Source organism: Triticum urartu, chromosome 5A (assembly GCF_056163025.1).
Source record: "Triticum urartu cultivar PI428250 chromosome 5A, HENAU_Tu73, whole genome shotgun sequence".
NCBI lineage: Eukaryota > Viridiplantae > Streptophyta > Magnoliopsida > Poales > Poaceae > Triticum > Triticum urartu.
The window spans coordinates 335,747,019-335,759,465 of record NC_141877.1 but is presented as its reverse complement, the minus strand read 5'-3'; the positions used below and the strand labels follow the sequence as shown (position 1 = coordinate 335,759,465).

The 12,447-nt window shown below is 52.5% G+C and overlaps 1 protein-coding gene across 4 annotated transcripts in view; it reads right to left on the bottom strand.

Annotated features, from left to right (window-relative positions):
- LOC125508828 (ABC transporter G family member 41) overlaps positions 1-12,447 on the bottom strand; it is a 53,908-nt gene that overhangs the window by 27,720 nt on the left and 13,741 nt on the right. For all 4 annotated transcript variants that reach the window (XM_048673620.2, XM_087526003.1, XM_087526004.1 and 1 more), the window contains exons 2-8: positions 10,011-10,096; positions 9,822-9,906; positions 9,470-9,629; positions 9,228-9,304; positions 8,938-8,991; positions 8,768-8,858; positions 8,002-8,303 (exon numbers count right to left, since the gene is read on the bottom strand). In XM_048673620.2, coding sequence (XP_048529577.2) covers positions 8,002-8,303; positions 8,768-8,858; positions 8,938-8,991; positions 9,228-9,304; positions 9,470-9,629; positions 9,822-9,906; positions 10,011-10,096 — 855 coding nt within the window. The remainder of the gene's footprint in view (positions 1-8,001; positions 8,304-8,767; positions 8,859-8,937; positions 8,992-9,227; positions 9,305-9,469; positions 9,630-9,821; positions 9,907-10,010; positions 10,097-12,447) is intronic.

Sequence of the window (12,447 nt, the reverse complement as noted above, 5' to 3'; positions counted from 1 at the left end):
TAGCATATGTAGGGGATGTAGGTGGTACGGTCTACCCGATCGTAAGGTGCTAGCGCTTCTGAAAGACTATGTCTCGGTCATCCGTCTTCTCAAACACCATGTAGTGAGAGAAACCAAACGGAGGCGATCGAGTCTTGTGGGGAAAAGTGTGCAAACCTCTGCAGAGTGTAATAAACTAATCATGATTAGCCGTGTCCCCGGTTATGGACATCTTGAGTATCTAGTACCTGGATTATCATGTGAATCTCAACATGTTACTCTAAATTAATTTTGTTGGGTTATGTTTAATGATGATGTTTAATTGGGATTGAGAATGTTGTCAACCATTCTCAATGTTTAACAACTACCATGATAGTTAAATAAATTTATTCCTTTGAAGTGGGAAAAAATTGGCTTTACGCAAAACTGTAACCATAGAGCTTTCCACCAGCCAAATATGCATATAGTATAGCTGTTCATTCCATTATTCTCTATGTGTTACCTTGCCAGCATATTCCATGTGCTGACCCGTTTCGGGCTGCAACGTTAATGTTGCAGACTTTTCAGACGATGATTAAGGAGTTTTAGGTCGTGGTTCTATACTCAGTGATGCCGTTGGAGTTGATGGACTCACTTATCTTCCAAGCCTTCCGCTGTTATCGTTATTAGATGGCCTTAAGCCGTATTTATTGTAATAAGTTCTCTTATGAGACACTCGATGTAATAAGTGTGTGATTGCTACTCTGCTATAAATCCTCCGAGTACTGTGTGGTGTCAGCATTACTGATCCAGGAATGACACCGGAGCACAGAGATCAGACTGTTTGAGGTCTGGCCGCTACAATGAAGGCGGATTGGTTCGGGTGGGTAATCGCGTCAGCAAGCAGGGTCACCCTATTGGCGTACCCTTTGGCCAGCATCCGGAATATCACATTAATCACTGTGATTGGCCGAAACTGGCGGATGTCGGAGGCGCCCGGGACCTTGGGGATGAGGGTCACAATGCCATAGTTGAGACGCCCAAGATCCATAGCGCTCGAGTAGAATTCCTCAAACAGGGCCATGACCTCTGGCTTGATGGTCGGCCAGAACGTCTTAAAGAACGTTACGGGCAAACCATCCGGTCCCGGAGCCGAGGAGGGGTTCATCCCTTTAATAGCCGCGAGAACCTCGTCCTCGGCAAAGGGGGCCACTAAAGCAGCATTGGCCGCATCAGAGACCAATTGAGCACCCGACCAAATGTCGGGGGCGAGACTAGCCCCACCCCAAGGGGTGGGGGTAAATAGGGCTTTATAGAAGCCATCTACATGGGCGCGGATGGCCGAGGGGCGAACGAGAGGCGTATCTCCATCCCAAAGGCAGTGGATGGAGTTTCGGCGCCGGCGGCCGTTCGCCACCGCCTGGAAATAGGCGGTGTTGGCATCACCCCGAAGTACCCACCGCTGGGTACCACACAAACGCCAGTAGGCCTCTTCATCAGTGTAGATGGTTGAGAGCTGGTCTTCAAGGTCATATCGCAACGTCCACTCATCCGGGGAGATTCCGGACGTGTCAACACGGGCGTCCAGAGCTTGGATAGCCAGCAGGAGGGCCTTTTTTCGCTCCCGGAGATCCCGGCCAAGGTTGGCACCCCAACCCTTCATGAATTGGCGGGCGAGCTTGGCACAGAAGTGCCACGAGTCAACCGCAGACATGGCGCGATGAGGGGAAGAGCGGGCAGAGATCCAGCGAGCTGCGACCGCCGCCCGGAAGCCGGCCTGGTTGAGCCAGAAGAGCTCAAACCGAAAACGTGGCGGGGTGGGGGCGCTCGTCGGCGGTGGAGAGGAGGAGGGGACATGGTCAGATCCAATCCGGGTAATCGCCCGAAGCGAGGCCAGGGGGCAACATAATTCCCATTCCGGGGAAACTAGGACGCGATCCAAGGCGGATCGTGTCGGGTCAGCCTGACGGTTTGTCCAAGTGAACCTGGCACCCGTCCGATCCAGCTCACGGAGACCCAGCTCCGTGATCCAGTCATTGAATAACTACATCCGGGGGAGGTTAATCCGGTCATTATTCTTCTCATTCGAGGATCGGATGAGGTTAAAGTCTCCGCCCACAACAACTGGGAGGAGGGAGTTGGAGATCTTCAGATGAAGCTCCTCCAGGAAGGCCGGGGAGCGGTTATGGTCCGCCGGACCGTAGACAATCACGACCTGCCATTTGAAGTTGAGAGCCCGCTCGAAGATCTCCATACTAACGAAGAATTCACCTCGGTCCATGCCACCAACCTCAAAGGTGGCATCCTTTACCCCTAACAGGATGCCGCCGGAGTGGCCTGTGGTCCCACTAGAAGGGAGCCGATGCCAAGCGAAGAGGTGAGAACTAAGACACTCGAGCTCATGGAGGGAGAACTCAGTGCGCATGGTTTCCTGGATGGCAATGATGTCGATGTGTTCGTCTCGCATGTATTTGATGAGTTGGCGGCGGCGGCCATCATGGCCGAAGCCGCGGATGTTCCAGAAAAGGGCCCGCATCTAAGCCCCCATAGGGGGGCTGCTTGACCCCAGGACACGGGAGGCGCTTTGCGCACGGAGAGCAGTAGTGCGAGAGCGGGTGCGGCCCCGGATCACTCCATCGGCCACCGGAGGGACCAGACCCGCGGGGGTCGCGGTCGAATCCTCGGTAGGCCGGAGCAAGCGCGCCCGAGTCTCAGCCAGCTTGCCATCTAAGATCTCGCGAGCCCTAATGGCCGCGATCTGTTCTAAGGGGGGACCAACCTCCCCTCTGAAAACGATGGCCGAGTTAGTGGCCACCTTGGCGAGCTGGCCAAGAGGGACAACCTCAAGCGTGGAAAAGGAACAACTGGAAAAACTGGGGGGACAGGATCCACACCTGACTCGAGGTTCCGGACCGCCGCCCGGAGCTCCACACGCTCAGCGATGGACGGAGCCGGGGAGTCCGCCGGACGGGTCACATCAAGGCGGGCGCTGCGGTGGGACGCCGTCACCGGCGTCGATTTGGAGCGGGGCCGCCTAGCGTACGCCACCGTCGGCGGAGAGTGGGCGGAGGTCGAAGTGGTCACGACCACGGCCACCGTCGCGGTCGGGAAGATAGGCGGAGCAAGGTGAGCGTCGGGGGCCACCAGCGAGGGGAGCGGGGTGACGAGCTCTAGGATGTCGCTAGCCGCAACGCCCGCGGGTGGGAGGGACGGAGCCGGTGCGCCGACGGGGCCGCACCCGCCGCCACCTGTGGGGACCGGGGAGGTCGAACCAGGGGGTCCGGGGGGTCCGGGACCGACGGCGAGGCGCGAAGGGCGGAGTCGGCGGAGGGGGAGCGCGGTGACGAAGGTGGCATGACGAGCAGGCCCACACTGGAGATGTCACTGGCCGACTCGGACGGAGGCGAAGGGGGCGCGACCGGCGTGGAGGCCAGGTGGAGCGCCACCGCGAGGTCAGCGGCCGACACGCGGGTGCGACCCGCCCCTGAGCCGCCACGGCCCGAAGGTGGGTTGACTGGCTCGCGGGATGGGGAGCGGGAGTGCTCAAACAAGTCCTCGTCATCCTCAGGGTCCTCGAGGCGTGAGTGGCGGGACCGGCTGTGGCGGGAGTCGTCGGCGTCGGCTGGGCCGCCCCCCCAGGTGGCTGTCGTTGATGAAGCGGGGGCGGCCGATGTGGTTCGGAGGCTCGGGGCAGATCTTGAGGTCGTAGCCGTCGTCGTTGAAGAAGACCCGAATCGTGGCGTGGAGCTTGGAGGAGTCCAGGCACTTCACCTTGACCCGGACCTCCTCCTCCTTGTGAAGAGAGAGCTCGTCGACCACCACCACCTTGCCCAGGATCTTGGACATACTGCGAATGATTCGCTCAGACCGGGCCACGTCCGGTAGGCCGGCGATGAGGAGCCAAGCCGTGTCGAGGACCGCCACGGCCTTGGGATCCCACTTCGGCTCTGAGATGTTCACCACAATCCCGTTGAGGGCCAAGGTGATGTTGTCGCTGCGGGTACAGAAGCCCATGCTCAGAGCGTCGGGGAAGATCACCGTGAAGGTGTTGGCAGCAGTGGAGGTCACCTGCCAATCCCACGTGCATCTGCACAAGTGGTTGAGCTCGGCATCAATCAGCTCCGGGGTGGCGACAGCCTCGCCAACGACAGTCACGAGAGCCAGAGCGAGGGGGAGGGAGGGGGAATCTCCGGGACCTCGATGTGGAAGAAGCCCATGTCCTCGATGCCATGCCCGTACATCATGATCTCCTCCGTCACCGGGCGGTCCGGGCAGAGAATCGCGGGGTGTCCGGCGTCCTTGCAGAGGTAGCACCGCGGAGGGTTGGGGTAGGCCACCTGGAAGTGCCCGGACAGGCCGCAGTTGAAGCCGGCGGACCGTCCGAGGCGGGAGTGGAGCCCGGAGGTGGGGCTGCCGTGCCGGCGGAGGGAGCGGCTGCCGGGGGCGGGGGGTCCCTTCTTCTTCTTCTTCTTCTTGGCGCCCAGGCGCCCCCGGTTCCCGTTTCCCCCATTGGGCGGCGGGAACAAAGCTTGGGAGTGGGGGCGTTGGTAGCGGCGAGTGGCCGGGGCGGCGGTGACGGCGGAGAGGGACTGCTGCCGGGGAGATGGAGACTGGTCCCGACGGCGAGACGGGGAGGGAGACCGCCGCCGGGAGGATTGCCGGGACCCCCCAGCCAGAGATCGGCCGCGCTCCCGCGAGTCAGCCCGAGGGGGCGAGCGGCGCGCCGGGGACCGGGAGCGGCGGTCGTCCCGGGCAGGGGACCGGCGGGCGGAGCAGGCGGAGCCGGGGGGGAGAGCGGCGGGCGTCACGTGCCGGAGAGCGACGAGCTGGGCGGGAGTCAAGCTCCTGACGGAGGTCGGCCTCCCACCAGAGAGCATCCGGCGATAGACGAGGAGGCGCACGGCGGTCGTCCGCACGGCGCTTGGGACGGCCCGCCCCGTCACCCCACTCATGGGTCATGGTCGGCGAGGTAGGAGGGGAGGGTGAGCGGGAGCCGGCAGGGCCGACGAGCCGGGGGGAGGCGGCGGGCAGGGCAGCGTCGGGGGGAGCGGGGGGCGACGCGGGTGAGATTGGCTGGCGAGGGAACCCTAGAGGCGGCCAAATGGACCGTCTCATCGAGCCGAGGCCCACCCGGGGGCGCGGCTGGGCCGCGGGGGGGGGGGGAGGGGGGAGGCCCGGGCCAGCACAAGTCCAGCGGCCTGCGAGACCCGCGGCGGCCAAGGAGCCGAAGCCCGTGGGGAAGCGCTGGGCAGGCGGCCCACCACGAGCGCGGCCCGGTAGGACCAGCCAGGGGAAACCAAGCGAGGGGTGAGGGTTTCCCCAAGCGCCGTCACGGAGGTCACCGGCGGGGCATGGCGAGGGTGGCAGGGCCAGGACGGGGCGCGCAGGGCGCCGGGACGCGGAGGCACGGCGGCGCCGAAGGCCGAGATGAACGGGCGAAAAGGGGACCGCCTGTAGACCACCGACGAGAGCGCCATCGAGGACGTCGCCGGTGCGCCGGCCGAAGCAGGGGAGAAGGCAGGGGAGGACGGAGCCGACACTGAGGATCTCCAGGAAGCACGCGCGAGGCCGCGGTCAACCCGGCCGGCAACTCCCCATCCACTAGAGTGGCGACCCCGAGGGCGAGAGCCCGAGCCCCAGGACACGCCTTTCGTACTCGCCGCCCGAGACACGCCCGTAGGCTAGCGCCGGCGCCGGGCGTCCCCACAGGCAGCCGGACTCCCACCCCTGGGAGTCGAGCCACCGGCAGGAACAGACCGAGGCGGCCGAGCCGGAGCCTTGGGGGGACGCGGTCGCGGCAGACGACGGGGCGCCCCGCGGCGAGGTCGTCGGCTTCCGCGAGGTCGGCCCAGACCACGCGCGACAAGGCGGCGGGGGGAGTCGGCGGCGGAGCGGCCGGGGAGGGCGCCGGCGGGCGGATGGGGGCCGAGGAAGGGGAGGGGAGCTGAGCCCGCGGCGGAGCCGCCGGGTCGCCCAGCGCGTCGCCAGAGCTCGAGGGATCCATCCGCCCTCCCGCTCTGTTCCTGAGCAATGTTAGTTTCACTGAATGCACATCAAAACTATAGGTGTAATTCTTACACTGCAGAAATGTTGAAACTAGAAACATGTCTCTACAAGAGAACTGCTATTTGCATTACTCTGGGCACATAAAATGTCCAATTTCGTTATTATATATTTAACAAATGATATGCATATGGCAAATGAAATTCGACATGCCAGATTTGCATTTTGCCTGACTGCACTGACAGAAAGACCCGACTAGGTTACACAAGAACTAGACAAGCGGAAAATTGAATTTCTGGTGGGGCATGCCATAATTTTATTTAGATAGCGAGAGATCCAAACTTATTACAGAGTTAGGGCCTCTTTGATTCAAAGGATTTTTATAGGAATTTTAGAGAATCAGAATCCTTAGGAATTTTGCATACGTTGGTCATTTTGATTCATAGGATTGAATCCTGTAGAAATTTGTCCTGAGGATCCCTACTATATTTCATAGGATATCATCCACTCAAACCTCTTGACAAGAATCCTTTGCTTTTTTCTGTGATGCTATCAAACAAACCAAAATCCTATAGGATTCAAATGGTCATGACACTACAATCCTATGTTTTTCCTATGGACCCTGATAAGTGCCATACATGTGGGCTGAGGGAGGTCGGTCCACACGTCCTTCTAGCCACACATTGTGACACGCCAGACTTTTTGTTTTTTTCACACATGCATGCAAACAGGGACAAAAACATATGATGTCAGCGGGAATCTTTTGGGTTTTCAAACTTTAAAATGTTTTATCTCTTAAATGAAACATCCAATTGAAAATCCATTTTCACCATTAAATCCGTTGTGACGAGGACTCCAAAACTAGATCCCATATCGATACGCTTCGACAATATTTTTTGGTGATCAAAAGTTGTCGTGTCTAGTGCACATAAATTGCCATGTTTACACCGAAGTTGCCATGATATGTGTCAACTATTTTTTCTTCTAGGTTTAAAGTAAATTTTGACATGTTATAAAAAAGGGAATTAAGAAACTAAACTTGCTATGGTGAATTACTAAAATTTGTCATGATCCATGAAATAATTTTGACATGGTTCATAATTAAAAAGAAATCCGTCGTCAATTACTTTAAAAATGCATGGTCAATGACTCAAATTTGCCACGAACCGTAAACTAAAATTGCTATGGTGAATTACTTAAATTTGTCATGATACATGCACTAAAATTTGCCATGGTTCATACAAAAAATATTTTTCATGGTCAAAATACTAAAATTGCCATGATCTATAAACTAAAATTGCCATGATGCATGAATTAAATTTACCATGATGCATGAATTAAATTTGCCATGGTTAATTAGTAAAAATTGCCATGGTCTATTAATACAATTTGGCGTGAAAAGTAGTTGAAATACAATGGTAGCTTTAAATCTAGAAGAAAAAAGATAGATGAAACATATCATGGCAACTTTAGTGTAAACACTACGGCAACTTCAATGTAACATTATGGCAACTTTTGGTCCAAAAAAAATAGTCGTCGAAACATATCAATATGGTATCTAGTTTTGAAGGTCTCGTCCAGACGGATTTAATGATGAAAACGTATTTTTAATCGGATTTTTTATTCAATAGATAAAATATTTTTAAGTCTGAAAAACCAAAAAGATTCCACTTATGTCATCTGTTTGATGTAGCAAAATGGATGGTAACGGAGGCGTTTGGACCATGTTGCTTCATGTCATACGTGTGACACTTATCATTTGGGTTTTCCTATTCCTACGTTTTTAGAATCCTGCGAAACAAAGAGACCCTTAGCATAACTACTCTAAAAATACTAATAAGTCTATCACTGGCACGCCATCCAAATCAGGGCATGTTTAGGTGAAGTCCAGGTTCCATGCGTATTGGATTTGCTTTCCTTAATCCTTAAGTGAAATAAGCACCATGGCTTGTTAGACGACAGGGAGAACCATGCTTACATGAACTCAGAGATCTATTGATGCTTATTTTGACATATGTAAATTAGTATTTTGCTAAATACCTCTTGAAGGAAGTCAGCATCCCCTTTTCTTCCGGGGCACTTAAAGCCACAAGATTCAAAGAAACTCATAATGCAGCTCTTCGGACCATGGTATACGATTTGTCCTTCAGCCATCAAGATAATATCATCAAAAAGTTGGTAAGTCTCTGGTGCGGGTTGAAGGAGTGAGACCAGTATGGTAGACTCTGATATATGAGCTAGCTGTTGGAGACAAGAAACAATTTGGAAGGTGGTAGAACTGTCCAGCCCAGTTGATATTTCATCCATGAAGAGCGCTTTTGATGGTCCTACTATCATCTCTCCTGCTTGTAAGAAATTTTTACAAGTGAAAAAAAAGTATCCAGTATCGAATTAATTTATATTATTATCCTATATAGACCAAAATTAAGGTTGGGATTACATAAACTGAATATAACACATTACTAGCTACATTCTAAAAAGTAGGAAAAAAAATTCATGCTAAGTTGATTCATTCAGGCTCATGTGCTTTCATCACAACAGAAGTTTATGGTCTACCATACCCCTGTTGTTAGCTTTGTTGTGGCGAGAAACTCATACTAGCTCATGGTAATAATGAAGTACAGAAAGCATTGACAAAATCAATTGGCCACCAGAAAAGGCGTGTACCTTCCAATATGCAGTTAAGGAATTTTAGTCAACGAATTGCACAATTATTAATTTATTTATCTTGCAAAAATATCTTTTACAAGAATATAGTTGACATAATAAAACCATCCTGAAAATGTCATATGTATTGTAAATTCACCTGTCGTTAGTCTTTTCTTCTCACCGCCTGAAATACCTCTTCTCATGGCATCTCCTACTAGTACATCAGCGCATATGTCAAGTCCCATTATCTGTGAGCCAAGAATAGATTATGCACACGAAAAACATTGTGCGCTGGAACCAATGAATGCTTCTTTGAACGTTGTTTACCTTCATAATGTAGTCTGTTTGGATGCTTCTTTCTAAACCATCCACAGATATTGCCTATAAAAAAGTGGACAGCAATTGTAAATGTTGCAGCTAAACTGAACTGGTCTGTACAAACATGATATGATTGCTGTTCTCAAGAATCAATAGGAAAGAATCCCACTGGAAATTTATGATGGCACTTGGCAGAAAGATGGTGTTTTCAGGTTTGATTCAATATTATCAGAGAAAGGGGTTCCAACGGGCACACTCAGAAATGTTACAACATTATAACAAAATAGGTCAGTATTTACCTTCATATATGTATCTATGTTGGGGTCAGGGATGATCCCAGCCTCCTTCTCCCTTCTAATGACTTCCTTCATGATTTCTATTTTGTACAAGAAATTGAGAGCACTTGGTTTAGTAGATAGAAAGGGTAATTAGTATTTCCTACGATCAACGTATTTATGACTTTGGCACATTTGCTTCGATTAGTTAGTTGCCTGCTGTCCCTAAAATCCTTTAGTTAACCAGGTCCCAGAAAAAAAATTACCTGCTCTGCTGCCAACTCCCTGGAATCTTGCAGCGAAGTCAAGCGTCTCCCTGACAGTCATCTCAGGGACATGAAGATCATACTGACCAATGTACGCTGCTGTCTTCTCTGGAACAAAATCTTGCAGCTTGACACCATTGTAGTCGATTTCTCCTGTTACCTATGCACCCACACATCCATAGCATGTGAGTTAAAGGAAGTACTGAAATACATGGCACACAGTATTTTCTCTGTTTTCTGTGTGCAATTTCAGACCTACATAGAGCTCATAAGTGGCAGCTAAACTGCAGAGTCTATGGCCATTATATGAATGACAAGGTACATGTGTCGATGGGAAAAAGAGTGGGGATACCTTGAGACTTTTGTTGAGCTTTCCAGCAAGTGCTAGCAAAAGGGTGGTTTTGCCACAGCCTGGGGGTCCAAGGAGAAGGGTCATCCTGCATGTGCACACAGATTGATGTTACATTTGCATACTGATGATGTGGAAGGAAAGAGGGAATGTCGATCAGTACACAGGTGTATATAGCAGGAGGAAGCTCACCGGGAAGGTTTGAGAATGCCGGTGACATCTTTGAGAATGTGGATCCTTTCTTGGTTACGGTTGAAGCCGAGCATGGTGGTGAGCAGCTGCAGATGGCAACGTTGGCATTTGAGCAAACAGGTCGCGAGGCGAGTGGTAGGTTTTGGGTCGAGAAATTCGGATCCGCATTTCTCGCCAACCCTGGTAAATGGGCCTCTCGAGCAAAAAAATCAATTTCTTGAAAATTTTGAATGTAAACACTCAAAGTATGCCTAAATATAGGAGCTTTGCTACACGTACAGGAGGTTACAGGGATGAGGGGTTTACAGGGTGTTGTGGCGGTTTTTAATTGGTCATTAGTAGAGGCACGGGCCCCACCCCCGTTGAAATCAGGGGGGTGTGTTTAGAAAGTTTGAAAGGAGCCTGTAAAGACCTGTAAAAGCCTGTACGTCTAGCATTTTTGCTAAATATAGTACCATCTGTTGTCCAACGTCAGCCCTTAGTGCTGTAGTAATTACGCAACCGCACGTCAAAGATTCGATTTGTCAGTACTTCATCTCTTTTACTGTTTTGAGTGAATTACATTTTTTACCCCCTAATTTCACGCGTGACAGACATTCTCAGTTTATACTAAATTTAGGCAAATATGTGCCACATTTTACCCCATTTTAATTTTCTCCCAATTTCCTGTTCTTTTTTTTGCGAATCAATTTCCCTGTTGACTGTGCATGTCACGCCGGCCTTTTTTTTCTGGTTTTGCGGCTGACTAGTTTTTACAAAAGCTAACTGAACCGCCGTGGCTAGATCCAAACGAGAACAGGCGATGGAGCGGAGAATATCTGGTGCACCGGTGCTTGTAGTGCTACCCACTGGCGGAGCTTAAGCAAGGCCAAACAGGCCATGGCCCGCCCAGTTTACAATTGAGACCACACTGGCCCATGAGAGAAAAAATACTGTGCTTTTCTCTATACAGGCTCAAGCTCCGCCACCGGTGCTGCCGGTGCACTGAACTCATGTTATACAATTTAAAATGTTCTAAAAATCCTGAAAAATATTTAGCACATTCACACAACATCAATGTAAGTTTTGTCACAAAATTTCAAGTCAAAATTCGAAACATAGCTTGGAAAACAAAGATGACAAATTCAGCGCTGAATAGTACATGACATTAGTTGGGCTTTAAATTTGGCCCATTATCATATTGATGTCAAATTTTTCATTTTTGTATCTCAAGAAATGATTTAAATTCTGATACAAAATTTTGTCACAACATACATAGATGTTGTGTCACTGTGCTAGATTTTTTTTCAGATTTTTTAAAATGTTCTATGGCACCCGGTGCACCGGCAGCACCACAAGTGTGGGTGCACCGGATACATTCCCAAGACGATGGAGTGGGAGCCTCAAGCTTTAGCCGCCGCCGCTGGAACCACTGTGGCTGGATCCGGACAAGGGACGTTCTAGATGCCACCAGTTGGCTCCTTTGAAGTAGAGCGTGTTGGCGAGCACGACAGCCGTGGACAAGTCAATGAAACCGGAAGAGAGGATGTTGCGGATGAGCTGGTTCGTCGTGTCCACCACGAAGGCGTTCACACGCTGCCGGACATGTCATCCGAGTGAAGGATACTGCTACCATTCATGCGCTGAGAGCAACTCCAACCAGCCGACCCATTTCGTTGGGTTGCGTCTGTTTGGGTCCACGAGGGCAAAAAACATGGCTGAACACACGGACGTAAACGCATATTCTGTCAGCCTCGTGTCCGTGTGGACACAAATCTGGCCCAAATTTGCGCCCGATTGCGTCCACATGGACACAGGACGGACGCGACGTGTGTCTGCTCGGTGTCCGCCTTGTGCCCGCGTGTCGGCCACCCAACCACCACCACCGGTCCTATTTAAGTCCTCGCGTGCGGGGGGCTGCGCGTCAGTCACCCAACCTCCTCCCACGTGTCCTTTTTAATGCCATGCATGCGGCAGTGGGGGGTCGCCTAGTCCACTTCCGGACGTCTTCTTCCCCTTGCCCACCAGCCGCCCGACACCCAGCCCTAGCCGCCGCGCACAATGGGGTTCTGGAAGCATGGCAATCATGTCCACGAGGCCGGCTGCTCGTCGGGACACCGCGACATGGTGCTGGGCTGCTGCCATGCTTTCGCCTCCATGTGCCTGTCGACCGCTGCCAGTACTACCGGGAGCATGGCATGCCGGTGTCGTGGCCCGACATGAACCTGCCCCACGGGCGACATCTCAACCCCAATAGGATTCCGGTGCCGGTGGTGTCGGCCGCAGGCCGTGCGCGGCTGGCAGAGACCCACTGCCGCCGTCCTCAACTCCTGTCCGACCTCCTCCGCGACCCAACGTATGCGGTGGAGTCACCGAACTGGGACACGTGATTCACCGATGAGCATGACAAGCGCTCGCGGCTCCACCACCATCGCTGGTGGTGGAGGAGGATCAAGAG